Genomic DNA, 20,456 nt, shown 5'->3' with positions numbered 1-20,456 from the left:
GCACACATGCACAGACGGACAGACAACGGACACAGCGTGATCACAATACCTCACCATGATCACTTTGTGCTCGGGTGAGCTAAAAATGAGTCCCTCATACAATAATGATTTGCACAAAGTAGTGAAAAAACTTGTAATGGGCTGATATAACGTAATAACAAACATTTAGAACAAGATGAAATGCAATTAAAATTCAAAACTGATGTCAGATAAACACAACTTTAATACCAATGAGATTTTCACATGGAAACAGTATTTACAATGCAACAAGTCTATAACTAGTTTTCACAAGAAATGTAAAATAAAATACCAAATGACATAGATGTACGTTAGTACGACAGACAAAACATTGCACACTGACCCATTTCGGCAACACTAATATGGCTACTTTAACTAAAATGAGTTGGAATTACTCCACCGGTGATTGGTGCTACAACATCTACATTGGCATGAGTGCATAGACCAAGTGCTTATATAATCTTAAGAGTGTCAATAACCACTGAAGACATGCCAGTGCAGTTTAAAGAATGATTCATTATAAACCAGAACACAACTTCACTTGTCAATGATTGGAACATCACATGGCATGTCAATAGATGGTTATTGTGCATGGTTCTGGTTATTGGCACGGGTAAAATATTTTGTCCTGTACAATGTTTAGTCTATCCAAGATAAAAGGTAAGGATAGATTTCTCGGAAGCACAGAACCCCAAAAACACAGCCATAGAGCCATGCATTGTAAAGTAGGCCCAAGATACATAATCACCATATGTAAATTCCAGATATTTCTGTGGAAAGTTAATCTCTGCAGCCACCAATGACATTACAATTACTGTTGAACATGATCACAAACTATATTTTACTGTTCCCTTTTCAGCTGGCTGGTTCTTGTTCATAAATGAAATGTGAATTATTTCACAAAGAAATTCAGTAGACGAGTATTCTTTCAGAGTTACTTTTTTCTCGGCTTCAGAGATGTTTATATACTGTTCTGAAAAGACCACCAAAAAAATAAAAGAATAACGTCTGTTAAGGTACGGAAGCAAGAACTACAAGCAAGTGATTCTCCTATGTAACCATGGAGATGTTTATAGAATACAGGGAATGATACAACCAGTAGTTGTATTGAACATCATTCTGTTTTTCACTGTCATATCTTATATATTTCTGTGACATGTAAACCTACACACACCAGTAGAGTATATCAAGTCATTTTCCTTTTTTTGGCAGCAAAGCTTTAAAATCAATATAGACAATTCTGCACCATCTGTTGTCTTGATTTTATGGCAAATCAAATGCAGGGAACTTTGCACTCTTTGGATCAAGCAGATCTATCAAGAAATAGATTGTTCCAGCAAGACCTGAAAATAAACAGGTTTTTTAACACTTATGTAAGTAACAGACTGTAAAATGTAAATAAAGTTAAAAGCTGGGGTCTTTTATTCACCAAAGCTCTGAAATAAGCATGATAATTTGGTCTGCTAATTTTTTTTGGTAGTGCAGAGTTTAGTTTTACTTATCTGTGCATAAACATAGTTTGTGTAACTACATCTATTACATATGAAACAAGAGCCATGTTAGACATGGCCAATCCCCCCGCCGGGTATATTATAATTGAAGGCTAAAGTTCCTGGCAAGTTAGTGTCTGAAAGTATTAATTTTGGGGAAAGCTTTGAAGAACCGTTTAGATGTGGTCCGCATCAGGGGTTTTAAAGATGTGGAAGAAAGAATAAGTCAGTAGTGAGGTGGTATGCTAAATTTTATTAACTTTCATGAACAGTATAGCTATGATGTTTTTCTATATGGCTACTGTAAAAAGAAGGAATGGAAAGCTAACAGGGAACAAGAGTGCCAGAATGTCACAATATATGCCCGTCACAGCAAATTTCTTTACTCTAGCAGCTGTACTTGCAAATGGAATTTTAATTTTGTGGTTGTTAAGTAATCATTGTAAGTCTTTTGTTTTTCTAAGTCCACAAGAAACCTCCTTACCAGGTAGAGATATCTTAAAATACACCTAAAATTGGAAAGTAACATCTATGTTGTACCACAGAAAAGTAGTCTTGTTTTTTCCCTATGGTCAATTATAAAAATGTTACAATATAAGTTATTTATAGTAACAACTAAGGGAAGTTAATCTTAAAAAAAAAAAAAAAAAAAAAATTGCAAGTCCACACAAAAATCTTTACCAGGTTAGAGATTGGTCAAAATACACCTCAAAATTGGATGTAGCATGCATGTTGTACTACAGAAAAGTGGTCTCGATTTTTCCCTACGACTAGTAATGAAAAAGTTACAATAAAAGCTATTTAAAGTAACAACAAAGGGAAGTAATTCTAAAGAAGGGAACTGCGCACGACACTTCATCTCATGATGGTGTATAATTGTGCCAAGTTACATCAAAATCCCTCCATGCATGAAGAAGAAATGCTTCGGACAAAGTCATTCTTGTATCTGACCTTTGGCCTCTAAGTGTGACCTTGACGTTAGACCTAGGGACCTGGATTTTGCGCATGACATTCTGTCTCATGGTGGTGAACATTTGTGCTAAGTTATATCAAAATCCCTCTACGCATGAAGAAGAAATGCTCCGGACAAGGTTTTCATTTTTGTATCCTTTGACCTCTAAGTGTGACCTTGACCTTAGACCTAGGGACCTGGGTCTTGCGCTTGACACTCCGCCTCGTGGTGGTGAACATTTGTGCCAAGATATATCAAAATCCCTCCATGCATGAAAAAGATATGCTCCGGACAAATTTTTTTAAGAAAATATGATAAAGGGGAATAACTCCAAAAAAGGCAAGGCAGAGTTATTGTTCTTGATCACTGCATTTCCTCCCAATGTGTTCTATCAGTGTATGAAGTTTGAAGAAAATCCCTCCAGTACTTTTGGAGTTATGCTCCGGACAAATTTTTTTAAGAAAGTAAGATAAAGGGGAATAACTCGAAAAATTGGCAAGGTAGAGTTATTGTTCTTGTACACTGCACTTCCTCCCAATGTGTTCTATCAGTGTATGAAGTTTGAAGAAAATCCCTCCAGTACTTTTGGAGTTATGTTCCGGACAAATTTTTTTAAGAAAATATGATAAAGGGGAATAACTCCAAAAAAGGCAAGGCAGAGTTATTGTTCTTGATCACTGCACTTCCTCCCAATGTGTTTTATCAGTGTATGAAGTTTGAAGAAAATCCCTCCAGTACTTTTGGAGTTATGCTCCGGACAAATTTTTTTAAGAAAGTAAGATAAAGGGGAATAACTCGAAAAATTGGCAAGGTAGAGTTATTGTTCTTGCACTCTGCACTTCCTCCCAATGTGTTCTATCAGTGTATGAAGTTTGAAGAAAATCCCTCCAGTACTTTTGGAGTTATGCTCCGGACAAAGATCGTTGCGGACGCACGGACGGACGCACGGACGGAGAGCATTTCTTATATCCCCTTCGCCTTTGGCGGGGGGATAAACAAAAGGCAAACAAAGTTACATCAGAAGGACTAACTGATTTCATCAAATACTTTTGCAAGGCTAAAAGTTGAGTTCTCAAAATAAACTGGTGAGCATGGTAGACTAATCCTGATATAAAGCAGAATATTCATGATATTTGACCAACTTGTGAACCATCTAAAATTCTTTGAAAGAACAAGAAATAAACTTCAAAAATTATTTTACCAGACTGAGTACTGATTATTCTTCACTAAAAGCTATTGCAGACAGCCTTATTATTTTTTTTTCACTTTTAACAGAAGTTCACATGGGAATGATCAAAACTGCCTAACAAACTTGTGTGCAAACAAATGCTACTGACTTGCTTATTTTTAGCTCGACTATTCGAAGAATAGTCTAGCTATTCTACTCACCCTGGCGTCGGCGTCGGCGTCACACCTTGGTTAAGTTTTTGCATGCAAGTACATACAGCCATCAGTTAAAGGCATATAGCTTTGAAACTTATTTTTTCTTTTTCTAAGTCAATTACCAACCTCTCTGGGTCAAGTCCCATAACTCTGACATGTATTTTGAGCAAATTATGCCCCCTTTTGGACTTTGGAAAATTTTGGTTAAAGTTTTACATGCAAGTTACTATCTCCAAAACTAATGCAGATATTGATTTGAAACTTCACATGTGTCTTCGGGGTTATAAAACTAGTTGATAGCAGCAAGTCCCATAACTCTGACCTTCATTTTGGCCAAATTATGCCCCTTTTTAGACTTAGAAAATTCTGGTTAAAGTTTTGCGTGCAAGTACATACAGCTATTTCTAAAAGGCATATAGATTTGAAACTTATTTTTTCTTTTTCTAGATCAATTACCAACCTCACTGGGTCAAGTCCCATAACTCTGACATGTATTTTGAGCAAATTATGCCCCCTTTTAGACTTAGAAAATTTTGGTTAAAGTTTTACATGCAAGTTACTATCTCCAAAATTAATGCAGATATTGATTTGAAACTTCACATGTGTCTTCGGGGTTATAAAACTAGTCGATAGCATCAAGTCCCATAACTCTGACTTTCATTTTTGCCAAATTATGCCCCCTTTTGGACTTAGCAAATTCTGGTTAAAGTTTTGCGTGCAAGTACATATAGCTATTACTAAAAGGCATATAGATTTGAAACTTATTTTTTCTTTTTCTAGATCAATTACTAACCTCACTGGATCAAGTCCCATAACTCTTACATGTATTTTGAGCAAATTATTCCCCTTTTTGGACTTAGAAAATCCTGGTTAAAGTTTTGCGTGCAAGTACATACAGCAATTACTAAAAGGCATATAGATTTGAAACTTATTTTTTCTTTTTCTAGATCAATTACCAACCTCACTGGGTCAAGTCCCATAACTCTGGCATGTATTTTGGGCAAATTATGCCCCCTTTTGGACTTTGAAAATTCTGGTTAAAGTTTTACATGCAAGTTTCTATCTCCAAAACTAATGCAGATATTGAATTGAAGCTTCACATGTGCCTTCGGGGTTATAAAACTAGTTGATAGCAGCAAGTCCCATATTAAGTGATATGCATTTTGGTCAAATTATGCCCCCTTTTGAACTTAAAACTCTTTTGATATTTAACCTTTTTGGGTAATATTTTCCTGCTTCTGGGACAATATTTCGAATAGTCGAGCTTGGCTGTCTTACGGACAGCTCTTGTTTTTTTTAAATTTCTATCATCAGCGTAACAGAATGTTAAATGCCCCATTGTCATAGTGCTATTACTCCTATATTACTACAAATACATCTATATTGTAACATCCCACAGCAAGGGTATTACAGTCTTATGACATGTTTAATTTTCTAGAATTGTGCTTTGGATTATTTAACTATTTTTTGTATACCCTGTAAACCATTACAAGCATGTAATCTTAAACAACTGTTGTTACAAATAAAAGTTTACCTTCAAATAATGAATATGGATGATCAGGAATTCTCACTCTTACGTTTCTCTCCATTGTCATGGTAGCAAACTATCAACAACAAGAAAATATGGTTACTTCAATTAATCTGTTATTTATTCTATACCTGTTTTCTTTTAAAATCAGCGATTCTAATTTGTACCATGTGACCGTCCATTAATTTGCCATATTGGAAACAATATAGTTCAAACTTTGAAACAAATTTCAATGTTAAATCCATGATAAAGACCTTTGACCTTTAGAATTATCAGCAAGAAATTCAACATCCATAACGGCTACTCTTCTTCTGCATAAGTTTTCATTATCTGTTGATCTGATCACCTGGGACAGAGACGAAATTGAGCACATATTCTGTTTTTTTTTCATTTTTAAAGGGAACAAGAGATCACAGAGTGATCTTGGCGCCCACCAATGTGCCATTTTTGAGTGTTCCAAATTTCAAGTCTTAATGAATAGCTCAAGGTCATTTTCATTTCCGTACACATCACTGTGCATGTGGTCCAAATTCGAAAGCTGTAGCTTGAGAAATGTGAAAGTAGGTCACTAGATCAATTTCAAGGACAAAGTTCTTTGTACACAAAACTATGCATGTGCATCAAGTCTGCAGGCTGTAGTTTGAGAAATTTGAAAGTAGGTCACTAGGTCAATCTTAAGGTCAAAGTTTATTTCGGTACACAAAACTATGCAAGTGGTCCAAATTTGAAGGCTGTAGCTTGAGAAATGTGAAAGTTGGTCACTAGGCCAAAATCAAGGTCAAATTACACTTCAGAACACAAATCTATGCAAGTGGTCCAAACTTAAAGCCTGTACCTTCAAAAATGTGAAAGTAGGTCACTAGGTCAATGTCAAGGTCAAAGTTTGTTTCGGTACACAATCCTATGCATGTGGTCTAAATTTGAAGCCTGTAGCTACAGAAATGTGAAAGTAGGTCACTAGGTCAATCTTAAGGGCAAAGTTCATTTCGGTACACAAAACTAAGCAAGTTGTCCAAATTTGAAGGCTGTAGCCCGAGAAATGTGAAAGTAGGTCACTAGGTCAAAATCAAGGACAAATTTTATTTCGGAACACAGAACTATGCATGTGGTCCAAATTTGAAGCCTGTACCTTCAAAAATGTGAAAGTAGGTCACTAGGTCAATGTCAAGGTCAAGGTTTGTTTCGGTACACAAAACTATGCCTAAGGTCCAAATTTGAAGGCTGTAGCTTGAGAAATGTGAAAGTAGGTCTCTAGGTCAAAATCAAGGTCAAATTTCATTTCAGAACACAAAACTATGCATGCGGTCCAAATTTGAAGCCTGTACCTTCAAAAATGTGAAAGTAGGTCACTAGGTCAATGTCAAGGTCAAAGGTTTTTTTTCAGTGCACAAAACTATGCATGTGGTCCAAATTTGAAGGCTGTAGCTACAGAAATGTGAAAGTAGGTCACTAGGTCAAAATCAAGGTCAACTCATGTCAAGGTTCATCTTGCCATTCAAAACCATACATGTAGTCCAAATCTGAATGTTGTAGGTTATTGACAAGAAGATTTTAAAAGCTTTTCCCTTTACAAGTCTATATGAACCATGTAACCCCCAGGGCGGGGCCATATTTGACCCTAGGGGGATAATTTGAAAAAACTTGGTAGAGAACCACTAGATGATGCTACATTACAAATGCCAAAGCCCTAGTCTTTGTGGTTTGGACAAGAAGATTTTCAAAGTTTTCCCTATATAAGTCTATGTAAACCATGTGACCCCCGGGGCGGGGCCATATTTGACCCTAGGGGGATAATTTGAAAAATCTTAGTAGAAAACCACTAAATGATGTCACATACAAAATATCAAAGCCCTAGGTCCTGTGGTTTTGAACAAGAGGTTTTTCAAAGTTTTTCCCTATATACGTCCATATAAACCATGTGACCCCCGGGGCGGGGCCATATTAGACCCAAGGGAAATACTTTGAATCATCTTGGTAGAGGACCACTAGATGATGCTTCATACCAAATATCAAAGCCCTAGGCTCTGTGGTTTTGGACAAGAAGATTTTCAAAGTTTTTCCCTATATAAATCTATGTAAATGATAGAAATAAACAAAGGGCTATAACTCATTCAAAAATTGTTGAACCAGTCTGATTTTCAGCGGGACACAACTAGGGTACCAATACATCATTCTGACAAAGTTTGGTCAAAATCCCCCTGGTAGTTTCTGAGGAGATGCGATAACGAGAAATTGTTAACAGAAGGACGGACGGATGGAATGACGGACGGACGGACGACGGACCACGGACGCAGAGTGATTTGAATAGCCCACCATCTGATGATGGTGGGCTAAAAATAAGTACAGAATAATCTATGGAATATTAGTGTGAGAGTTATGGACTTACGTCATATCATGTGGGTAGTAAAGTGGAACAATTATTTTTGAGTCTGAATCAAATCCATTTTCTAATACATGTAACAGAGATTGAGTGAATCAAAATGTGAAGCAGAAATTCTCAGACAAAAGGGGGCATTTTTAATAAAATACTGATGCTAGAGTTATGGACATTGTGTAATATAATGTGAGTGATGATGTTAAACAACTGTTTTAAGTCTGAAACATAACCATTTATTAATATCAGAGACAGAGTGGACTTTCTATGCTCAAGTTAAAAACTGCTTTTTTCTTTAAATATTAAGTTGACTTTCAATCAATTTTTGCAAAGAAGGAAGAAAATGAAAATACCATATAATATTTCATAACTTAAAGTAGCATGCCTGTTTTTTTAAGTGGTACAGCATAGAATAGTTGGATACCCAGGTGAGCCTAATGTTCTGCATAACAACTGTGTAGACATATCTGAAGTAATTTATCAACAATCATCATGAATGTCTTATTGATGTAGTTAAGTAAAGTAAAACACAGACTGCTCTAACATCGATGGCTCAATCACTCTGGCCTGCTCAATCAATTTATGTCATTTCCAGCCTTTTCCTTACATGTATATTGTTTGATCACTTGAAATCCTGGATAACCAGCATTTTGCTCTGTCCCTTCCAATCTTGAAAAATCAGTGTTCTACTGTAGTGAGTTACATACAGAGATCTGAAATGAGCACTGGTAATGGGATTATTAATTGACTTGCACATCTGAAATACTGTTGAATAATGATTTTGCGTGCTGAATGCAATATTACTCTTACTACTTACTTTGTAAGCTTTATATAGATAGGCCTGATCATCTGTAAGTTTGTACATGGCAAGAAAAGCATAAGCATTTCCAGAAATCCCGTGACAAAGACCAAATCCCTTCTTCAAAAGTCCCCTTGACCAGATAACGTCAGCACAGGCCTTTGCTGCTTGAAGGTATCTGTCCTCACCAAATTCCTGAAATACTGTTATGCATTCAAAATTTTGAACTTCAGTTTCAATATATTTACTTATTTTGTTGGATTTAACATCACGACGACACAATTATAGGTCATATGGTGACTTTCCAGCTTTGATGGCGGAGGAAGACCCCAGGTGCCCTTCCGAGCATTATTTCATCAGGAGTGGGAACCTGGGAAGAACCACTGACCTTCCGTAAGCCAGCTGAATGGCTTCCTCGCATGAAATGCTCTGAGGTTCGAACCTACAAGATGATGTCACATGCCAAATATCAAAGCTCTACGCCTTGCGGTTTTGGACAAGAAGATTATTAAAGTTTTTCATTTTTGGTTGCCATGGCAACCAGAATTCTGCATGGAATTTATTCTTTGAACAATTTTGAAAGGGGGCCACCCAAGGATCATTCCTGTGAAGTTTGGTGTAATTCTGCCCAGTGGTTTACAAGAAGATTTTTTTTTAGAAATTGTTGATGGACACAGGTGAGCTAAAAACACTCTACAGCACTGAATTTCACAAAACATATTCAAGTTTAAACACTCAATTATTTCAATAATATAAATACCTTTTTGACTTGAGATTATATCTAACGATATTTATCAATTAAAGTCAGGCTAACATTTGTTTACAGTTATCATGTACAAGCCCAAGTTCTACCTTGTAATCAATGGTAAACAAAAGAAACACCCTGGTCCACCGATACACTAGTGCACAAACATCATACCTTGTAAGCCATGATACACATATGACTCCAACCTTGTGCACCATGACACCAGTGTACAAGTTTATTCCCAACAGAAGGTCCTACCCTTTAAACTATGATGATAACATATACAGTCGAGTACGAATTTCGTTTGATACGAACATATTTCTAAGGTCCGTATGAATTCGTATAAAGCGAGTTTGACTGTATATCCATTCTGGTGCACCATAAGAAAAAGAAGTACAAGACTTAGTTTATTCAGAACATCCCACCAAACATATAAATCCACTCTTGTGCGCCATGACACTGTTCTGGTTTATCATAAGCAGAACATCCAAACTTGTAAGCCATGATTAACATGTGAATTCACCCTGGTGCACTATGACACTAATGTATAAGTTTGTCTTTTGTAAAACATCCTACCTTGTAAGCCATGATAAACATATGAATCCACCCAGGTGCACCATGGCACCAATGTACCAGTTTATCCCCAGTGGAACTTCCCACTGATGAAGGGCAGTTACCAGAAGGAAATCTTAAAGTCAGCATGTACTCTAGGCTAGGTCTGATCAACTCTTCTAGGTGCTTCTTCAAAGACTCGTCTTTCACCTGATGAAATAAACATACTCCGATACATCTGTTAATTTATTTATTTTGTTGGGTTTAACGTCGCACCAACAAAATTATAGGTCATATGGCAACTGTCCAGCTTTGATGGTGGAGGAAGGCCCCAGGTGCCCCACCGTGCATTATTTTGTCACGAGCTGGCACCTGGGTAGAACCACCAACCTTCTGTAAGCCAGCTGGATGGCTTCCTCACATGAAGAATTCAATGCCCCGAGTGAGGCTTGAACCCACATTGATGAGGGGCAAATGATTTGAAGTCAGCGACCTTAACCACTCGGTAACGGAGGCCCCTACATCAGTTAAAGAATACGCAGACTGTGATAGAGATTCAAATGACATAATAAACACATGCTTTTTTCTTATTTACATTTCCACACATTTTGACCAGGTGTGTTGTCAATCTTTTCTACAATCAAATTATTTATGCAGTAATTACAGAAAATTACAAATGCGGCTTTATACTGCAGAAACTTCGGCAATGTAAAAATAAAGTTTCTTACATACGCTGCCTGTCTGATACAAAATGTATTTATCATTACTGAAAAATCATTTAATTTTGTGAGTTTGAAAATAACTATCCATGATTTTACAGCACATGGATAATGAAAGTACACGACGTTCATTTGAATAAAACCTGCTAATACTGCAACAGCACAGAGCATAAAACTGCTAAGAATAGACAGGTGATTAACCTTAAGCCTGCCGGTGGCAAGCGATTCTACCTTTCAACCATTGCAGACCAAGATCAGCCTGCACATCCGTGCAGGCTGATCTTGGTCTGCACTGTTTGCTATTCAGTCAGTAAATTTTCAGTGAACACACCTTCGAATAATAAATGGCATTTGCCAAATTGAATAACAGACCAGTCCATTTTAGAAATTTAGCAGGCTAAGAGTTAAAGTTGACATCGACGCCCAAGAATTAGAAGGGCGTAAGTGGATAATCATACTTTTCGGCAAAACGAAACAAACTGTCTATGACAGATACGCCCTTCTTATTCTAAGGGCGTAAGTGGACTTTTCTGGTACAACAATTAAGTGCAGATACGCCCTTCTGTTACTAGGATTCTGAAAAACTTTTCACTTACGCCCTTTTATTATTGGTGAATTTGGTCAACACAGCAGTTTTTGACGAAATTTTTTTTTACAGAATTATGCCCCTTGGTGTGTAGTTTCAAAAAATGTATGATTCATAAAAGGGCGTAACTATCACTTACGCCCTTCTAATTCTGGGGCGTCGACATGTCCTTATCTTGCAGTCCTTGCCACTACAACTGCTGGGAGTAGGGAATGGCATCTCTGCAAAGAAGAAACTAGGCCTGTATGAAGAAATCCAGAACTGTTCTTACATGCATGAGAATATAAAAGATGCCCACAAGACCATGTGCTGCCCCGAGGTAATGTTTCTCATGCCAGGCATACATCAGTGGGTGACGCCACCCTTGTTGCTGTGACATATGAATTCCTGAATCAGTTATACATTTGTACACCTGAAATCAGATGTCTAAAATCCGTTACTGTATAAATGATTTCCAGCATCAGTAAAAACAGTAAACATTACTTGTATAAGCTGAAATTTAGTATGTTTTCTACACCTGCATACCTGACTGAAAAGCATATAAATCCTCCCTTAAACAGAATGGTTTAAACAATTACAGTCATATTCTAAATGTGAGTTTCTGATCAACATAATATAAATGCTAAAATATTGTTTGAACGGCACAGCTTTTTTTTTGAAAACCTAATATATTATAACAAAATGCATCAAACTACAGTTCATTATTAACACATGAATATTTATTAATAAGCAGATTTTTTTTTAATGATGAACTTTTACAAAATAATGTTATGATAAAAATTTTGTTAGTAAAGGGACAAACCAAAAAAGTACTTTATGCAAATTATAATATTTCTTAATTTCTAAATGGACTCTATGATTATGTAAAAATTTACCTTATGTATAACTTCTGTACTTATACTGTCATCTCCCAAATGAGCTCTCACAAACAATAAGGCATACAGGTAGCCTGCCCGACCATACAGTAACTCATCCGGAAGTGACGGGTCTCTACATACATCCTTCTGCAGTCCTACAAGCCTATAAACAATAGAATATCACTAAATCTTGTTCTTTGTAAGCAAGCAATTGTAAAGTTGGAAAGTGCTAGTCAAGACTTCTTTCCTAAAAGGTATTACAAAATAAACCAGTTACAGGGAAACAACTGCACAGTAAGGTAAGAGAAGTCAATGACAGTACCATGTAGATAAAAGGGGAATAACTTAGTAAAGCCAAGCAAGGATATGTAAGGACAGTACCAGTTTATGCATAATGTAGAAAAATATCTCCCTGCTCAATAAAATCAAGATGGACAAAACATTCATTTTATTCTATCATGTAAAGGAGTAAACTTTTAAGGGGGAAATCAGTTCAACTTGGTCAAATTAAGCAGTGGCGGGTGGGGGATTTTGTCCACATTCCACTTAATAAGCAAAGTGAAGGTGAGTACACATAAAAGGGGAATAACTGCACAGTCAAATGATAATATACAAGGGCAAAGTAAAGCGACTGAATGCAAAAATTTAAAAATAGTTTCATATTGTATGACATTGCATTTGAAATAGTTCCTTTTCAAAATTAAGCTAAGGGTCAATTTCAACAGCTTTCTTTTAAATACTGGTATATAATATACCAGTTTCTTGCTTTCTAACATGTACATAACAAATGATTGTAACAGACTGATGTGGAAGACAGATGACAGTGGAATATTTTCTTTAACTTTCATACACAACCTCTTTGATTCTTCCGTTGTTAAAAAGGCAACCTCCCTCTGTTTACTGGAATTATTTGTTTTAGAGTAAAATATATACTGTAGGCAAAATCTATGTCAAAAAAAGTTTAAAATACCCTTGAGAACCTGACCTGTCTTATTTTGCAACAATGTGGAATGGCATACATTACAAAATGAATTACCCAGACAGAACAAATAATATACATGATAATCCACAGCATAAAATCAATGAAAACAAAAAACCCCACTTGTTTGTCATTCTTACCTTGTCACACAGTCTTTAGATGCAGGTTTGCTACCAAGTTTATCATATATAACAGCCCCCAGTGCCAGCGGCCCAGCATCTCCACACAAGAATGATATTCTTTGACCTTTCAGGTGACGCAGAGGCTGACGTAAACAGTCTAACGCACACTCTAACTGCCCTCGATCTTTTTTTAGTTTGGAATACATATGGAGATGCAAGTGAGCAATGCCTGTAAACATATATTGACATGCATGTAATAATAATCCATTTGATACAGAATAACCTATGCTAAAATGCCCCTTGAAAGTAAAATACCTTTTAAGAGCAGAAACCTCTATAAATAATAAACAAACAAGGACAGAAGTTCAATGGGAAAATCCACATTCAAAGAATGCAGCTGTCAATACAACACTCCACAGAAAAGTACGTATGTATAATAGTACGTCGTAGGGTATAGTATAAGGGTACATTTATACTGCCTTGCTATGTGAGGTAAGCGATATAGCGATGTGGTAGAGTGTCAGCTTTAGGTGTGAGAGGTCCAAGGTTGGATTCCAAATCAGGGCTGAAATATTTTCAGTCTGTTACAATTACCTCATGGTCCAGGTAAAGTGATGAAAAAGAGTTTCTATTTTGGTACATTGTAGGATTTCACTTTCATGAAATAACATCAATTAGTTGTTAATATTTTTGATAAATATTTTGTTGATGTTGTAGAAAATTTTCTTTCACAACACTATCAATTTCGCAAACAAGTACCAGCTAATTTTGGGGAAATTGCACATATTTTTTTCCCTTGATGTAACACAGTACTTCTTTTGACTTTAAACATACTCTATAAATTGAGCAGAGAAGTTGTCAGTTTTCTCAATTTCGACTAATTCAAGGGTGATATCTGCAGAGAGATATAAGGACTATCTGACTTGTTATCAAATCTTGTTAGGTCCCCCAGGATATTATGGCCATAAACATTCTGACTAAGTTTGGTGAACATTATGAAGTAGACACTGTTAGTTTTCACAACTTTATGTAATTCAAGGGCCATAACTCCAATGAGACTTTGACTATCTGGCTGGGTAATACACTTGACCAAGATATGAGCCGTGCCATGAGAAAACCAACATAATGGCTTTGCGACCAGCATAGATCCAGACCAGCCCGCGCATCCACGCAGTCTGGTCAGGATCCATGCTGTTCGCTAATGGTTTCTCTAATTCCAATTGGTATTGATAGCGAACAGCATGGATCCTGACCAGACTGCGCAGGCTGGTCTGGATCCATGCTGGTCGCAAACCCACTACGTTGGTTTTCTCATGGCACGCTTCATATTATGCCCATACACACTGTTACTCAGTTTGGTGAACACTGAACTTCTTCAGATAGAGAGCAGACACTGTCAATTTTTGCAATTTTCAGTAATTCAAGGGACTATAACTTTAGAGCCACTATGACAACCCTGAAGGTTACGGAATATGCTCTCTTTGCTGTCACTTTAAATCTAGGTCCAATGCATGATGCTTCACAACTTGCATGGGACCAATGGGAACATCTGGCACTGGAGAATCTTTAGTATATTACAATACCTCCAAAACTTAAAATGGTAAATATCCTTCAGGAGCTGACCATACATGCAATCAGTAAAGTGGCTTATGCCTACAAATAATCTTCACCTACATATAATATACAAAGAGGTGTTAATTTAATCACATGGAACTTTTAAAATGTGTAAATGTGGACTTATATGATTTTTGCACGTGTACCTCCAATGCCTGTATAAACAGAGTAGCTTTCATCTCCTTCCTCACCTAAACCCTCGTACAGTCTCTCTAGTAATCTGTCAATGTGCTCCTCTATTCTCTTACTTAATGATTCTTTCAACTGAAAAAAGAAAACATTACCCAATATACCAGTTAATTGAAACTAAATAAAATATTCAGCAGTATTTAAGTAAAATCAAACTGGTCAGCTAAAAACATTGAAAATACTAACCTCAGAAAACCCCCTGAAAACTGGATATCAGACAATAATCCAAAGCAAGTATTTTTGAACATGTGACAGACAGTGTGCCATGGACATTAACAAAATACTTTATACTGGATGCTTAAGAGGGGTGCCAGACCTGAACTTGCTTATCTCAAAATTCAAGCTGTTTTGAAGACATTTTCAAAGTCCTGTCTGGAAAACATGTGCACTAAATATCAATTTTAAGTCAAATTCCGGTTATCTTACAGAAAAAATACTTGATCCCTTGCAATTTGAATTACAGAGTTTCAACTGTACTTATACTTAAGTTTCCAGTCTGCCTCAATAGTCTAGTGGTAGAGTATCAGCTTTGAATGCAGGAGGTTGTTTGTTTGATCCCCCACCTTGTCATACCAAAGACATGAATAATGGTACAGTAGCTCCCTTAGGCGTAAAAAAACATGTTCGTTTCCGGTTACATGCTAAAATTTTTTAGGTTAGGTCATTAATTTTTTTCTTTTTGGAATTTTTTTTTATTAAAGGTAGTCAATCACATTTGAGCAACATTTTATGACATTTTGTAGTTTTCATATATTTTGTTAGAGATATATTAAAGGAACAAAAAGACCCATTATATAGTGTTAGATCCCTAGGGAAATTGTAATTATTTCATTACTATTTATAAAAATTTGTAGTTACCTCCCTTTGATATAAAAGCGTCTAAAAAGTGGTCTGTTTCTTTTGATTTCAATATAATTTCTAGTTTTATATTTGCATTTGATAAATATTGGGATATTTCAACTATCGGGTTAAAAAACAGTGTGTAGCTTTGGAATAATTCCACCTACAGGTATTATTAGCACTTTGTTTTGAAGCTCTGGGGTTGAGCCTTTTAAAATTATCCCCGTGTATCAATACTTTACGTTGAGCACGTAAAAGAACCAAAAGAACTACTTTAGTTCATTTGAATCTCAAAAATTCCTCGATTGAAATTATTCGACCGCGACTGAAATTTACGAACGTGTAGATTTATTTAACAACGCTTGTGCAAAATTCATCTATTTACGATCAGAGAATATATCTATCTTTTGATCGCGCTTTGACGTGTCATTATTTCCGTCATTTTCTCGGTCTCGATTACTTAGCGAATCTGATTGTTATTAAAATAACCTGTAAATTTATCTCATGTTTTTTTTGCATCATAAAAAAGGTGGTGCATTAGACGAAGCACGCAGCTAATATTTCGTTTCAGTTGCTTTTGTGTAAATAGGCGGGGCAAAATTTAGCGAATCAGATTGACTGATAATCGTTCTTGCGTGGAGGAACGCTCTAGTGACTCGGCGAAGTTTTAAATTATGCCCCAAGGTGTAAATCGATATTGACACGTTGTGTATTGTCTTCGTGTAGTGTTAAATATCTGATAATCCGTTATTGCGTCCTTGAGAAAGATCAGAAGATCAGGTCGATGATTATCTTGTACTCAGAGTCTCTGGCGCCAATTGAAGATTTTTAGCGCCAGAATTTACATTTTGTCGCATTTGGCGCCATTGGCGATCGGCAGCGGGAACCCTGGAATTCATGTGTTTTCAATCTGTCTTGGTTGCGCAACCGAGATAGATAAAGGGAGGTAATAATAATTTTATAAACTTGCATTTCTAATTAATTTTGGCAAAATATGTACTTGTCAATGCAAATCTTTGACAACTTTAATACAATAGTGCTTATATTCATATCATTCTTTAGGCAAAATATGTTTATTTAATTTATACATAATTATGCTATTGGGTAACCAGGATAGGAAAATCAGATTTTAAAGTTACTTCCAGTGAAAATCTGATGTGTATTAAAAACTCAGTGAATACAGAAATGTGTAAATGATCAGCTGGATAAGTTTTGAACAAATCCATTAGTTGACCAAAATCTGATTAACCACCTTTAAGAGGGACTTTTCGGAAATTAAGGGGGTTAAGCCTTTAGAGAATCAGTAAATTGATTTCTAACATCACTGACCATGTTTAAAGCATAAACAGTGCAGTTTTGCATCTTTTTGTTAAAAAGTTGAAAAAAAAAATTCTCCAAGAGCATTTAGGGGTGGGTCAAAAAATTTGGGTAGATCAGGATACCGGAAACAAACAATTTTTTTACCCCTTACATGGCACTTAGCATTAAAAGTAGTCCAACTAATTTGATGCGATCCTAGGAAATATTGAGTGGAGGAACTAACCAATGAAATTTTCATCACTGCCAATTTGAGTTTAAATGCGGATTTTGTTTCGAATAAATGAGATAAATTCAAATTAAACTTAATGTATCAAAAGGGGATTCAGTTCCTCATTGATTCATGTACAAATTTTCAAGTAATTTCCAAAATTACGAATTTTCTGGTGATCTAAACCTATATGTATGTACTGTACACGATTAACTTTTACTGCATCCATACGCTAATGTGCGCAAACAATAAAACCAATAACTTTACATGACTGTGTACTGTGATTTAATTATCCTTCATTATTAAACATATAAAGAAATTAGAAGACATTTAGAGAAGGGCGACTAAACTTGTTCAATCATTGCAAAATTTATCATATGAAAAGAGGTTAATAAAACTTGGTCTTGTGACTCTGGAATATCGAAGGGATCGTGCTGATATGATCCAGAGGCCAGTATCTCGAAAATTTATTCGTATCGTAAGTTAAGGTATCACGGTGGGGAAACCAAGAATGCAACGTCATCAAAAAGCAGCGCAAATGAGCTGACCACACACAAATTTACGCCGATTCAGGTAAGAAAAGTCTTGTAACTTTTTTATTACTGCAGCTTTCGACTCGAGATAAAGAGCACCGTACCCGGCCTGGAGTATACTATTCTGCGGTAGTGTTCCATATTGTACGTATAGCTTGGTTTTTGCTCGAAAATGCGAACAGTTGGCAAAGAGGGTATGAGCTGTACCACACTTTTGTCTAAGAAAGTGAGTTTTGACCGTATTTTCGTGAAATGAGGACAAATTTGACGCTCATTTAATATCAGTGACGAGCATAATAGTCAACCATTGTTTTATTTTGCTATTTACAAGGATATCTGACGATATTTTATTCAAAACAAACAACATTATTAAAATGAGAACATCCACACTGACGACTTTGTTGGAGAACATCCACACTCTTAATTACCATTATTGCAGTTATGCTTCCTAAAAGCTATGTCTTAGGCAGTCAAGCTACGTTATTCAACAGCAAATGTCGTCTATACATACAATCAGCAGTTCAAACCATTTACCCCAAGGCTATAGCCCAGTTAAAATAGATCTGCCAAATCATATAGCAATGGCTGAGCACATGTTAGGCTAACATTAATATCTGTGTATAGTGTGGCATATAAGGACACGGTGTTCAGATTGATTGCATCCTAGGAAAAACATTATTTTAAGATAACAAGACAAATGTGCATAGAAGTCCTGCACAAAAAGTTTAAAAGCGAATAGAGGATTGGAATAGTTATTGTATTGTTATTTTGTTTATAACTATATCCACCCCAAAGTGCATAAAACGCGGATAGTTAGTACTTTAACTAAATATTATAACTGTAAGATATTTTAAATCTTATTTCAGCAAATGGAAGTCTCTTTCAAATATCAAATACAATCCAACCTTATACATAAAAAGGGCATTATCACTTAAGGTGATTATGCACATTTGATAAACCGGCAGAAAGGCATACAATGTATTATCATTACGTAGACTAAAGCCTGGGTTCTGCATAAGGAACTGAAATTCATTTATTGAATGGCAATCCCATGACAACAATATTATATTTCTAAAAATAAAACGTGATATTAAAATTGTTCGAACATTAAATAGTTCTAACTAATGTCTTTAAATCAGCTTGAAATGCGCTGATCTCATAAAAAAAAGGCAATGTCTATAGCCTAGTGGTAGAGCGTCCGCTTCGAGTGCGCAAGGTCGTGGGTTCGATCACCGGCCGCGTCATACCAAAGACGTGAAAAATGGTATCAGTAGCTCCCTTGCTTGGCGCTCAGCATTAAAAGGGAAACTGGCCTCTTCTCTCATACCCTCGTGGCGATTAATCCTATCAAAAATGAGGGGTCGAGAGTGAATAATATAAGTTGTAGAACTTCCTTTACAATTGACCTAAAATGAATTCTGTATAAACTTAAATAAAGGTACACATAAGACCGTAGCTTATATTTTCGGCTGAGAAGATTCATTAAAAGCTTCACTGGGGACAATTTACTTTTGAAAAGATGGTTTCCTATTGGCACATATTACAAAAAGTTACTTAAGGTCAAAACATTTTGTTTAGCAGAAAAATCACATGACACTATCAATTTGCCAAAAGTTGCAAGTTTATTCTATAATTTGGAAAAAATCGGAGTTTAATCAAATTTCAAATCCGTGAAGAAAAAATGGATCCGAACTTGTAGAACTACCTTAGGCATCATACGGGAAAGATTTTCATGTGACGCTTAAACTTTCGTCAGTATTTATACACCTTTCCACACTTCCTCACATCCTTGGTTTTCTCTCTCCGCTGTGACTGTCTAAGTGTTCCCGCAGAGCAGGTTTTCCGGCTGAAGCTTAGCCCCTAATATCGCACTTCAATCAAATGCTGATTTATTAAAATAAATTTCCCATAATTTGAAATGTACTGCAATGCCATTGGACAAAAAAATAATTTCAAACACTAAATACTGTATTTAATAAATTTACTAGTTGCGGACACCTATTCACATTATCAGATCTTAATAATTTCAAACTGTTTTATAGAGCTTGAGCCGTATTGTTCGTTAATAGTAGTTCAGCCAGGAAAATTGTAAAGGTGTTTAAGTATAGGTTTGTGGTTTGGAAAAAGAAATTTACATATACTTTGTTATCTCGCATATGTAATTGGTGCCAAAATAATTTGAATGGAATGAAAAGTTTTATTTTTCAAATTATTGGCTAACCTGTTCAGTGTTTAAAATTATTTTTTGTTAACAAATTTAAGCTCCGCGTACAGTATGTGACTTAGCGGGTTTATAAACGACTGGAAGTAAATGTTGATTTACCGAAATTAATTTCCCCATAATTCCAAAAATACTGCAATGACATTGGAGAAAAATAATTTCAAACACTAAAAAGGTGGAAAAAAAGATTTATGTTTTCTTTTCCATTTTTATATTATATATTATATTTTATTATACCTCACATAAATGTCCAATGCAAATTTCCCATTAGTTTAACTAGAATAATATATCATATTCCCCAGTGATTTTATATCACATGCGCAAAATCATTATTTTCAATTTCTGCGCAGGTGATATGATCCATAATTTCATATCACATGCGCAACAGCGTTATTTTGTTTTTCTGCGCATGTGATATTATTTTTTT

At 35.8% G+C, this 20,456-nt stretch overlaps 1 protein-coding gene across 4 annotated transcripts in view; it reads right to left on the bottom strand.

The window, feature by feature from the left end:
• Positions 1-205: 205 nt before the first annotated feature.
• LOC123531717 (lanC-like protein 2) overlaps positions 206-20,456 on the bottom strand; it is a 32,508-nt gene continuing 12,257 nt past the window's right edge. For 3 of the 4 annotated variants that reach the window (XM_045312929.2, XM_045312926.2, XM_045312927.2), the window contains exons 2-9: positions 14,865-14,982; positions 13,123-13,333; positions 12,022-12,166; positions 11,418-11,558; positions 9,866-10,051; positions 8,563-8,739; positions 5,378-5,447; positions 206-1,361 (exon numbers count right to left, since the gene is read on the bottom strand). In XM_045312929.2, coding sequence (XP_045168864.2) covers positions 1,282-1,361; positions 5,378-5,447; positions 8,563-8,739; positions 9,866-10,051; positions 11,418-11,558; positions 12,022-12,166; positions 13,123-13,310 — 987 coding nt within the window. In that variant the 5' untranslated portion in view covers positions 13,311-13,333; positions 14,865-14,982 and the 3' untranslated portion in view covers positions 206-1,281. The remainder of the gene's footprint in view (positions 1,362-5,377; positions 5,448-8,562; positions 8,740-9,865; positions 10,052-11,417; positions 11,559-12,021; positions 12,167-13,122; positions 13,334-14,864; positions 14,983-20,456) is intronic. The other variant, XM_045312928.2, reaches the window with a different exon arrangement.

Source organism: Mercenaria mercenaria, chromosome 3 (assembly GCF_021730395.1).
Source record: "Mercenaria mercenaria strain notata chromosome 3, MADL_Memer_1, whole genome shotgun sequence".
Taxonomy (NCBI): Eukaryota; Metazoa; Mollusca; class Bivalvia; order Venerida; family Veneridae; genus Mercenaria; species Mercenaria mercenaria.
Note: the sequence above shows the minus strand (reverse complement) of the source record. Positions and strands in the feature narration are given on the sequence as shown.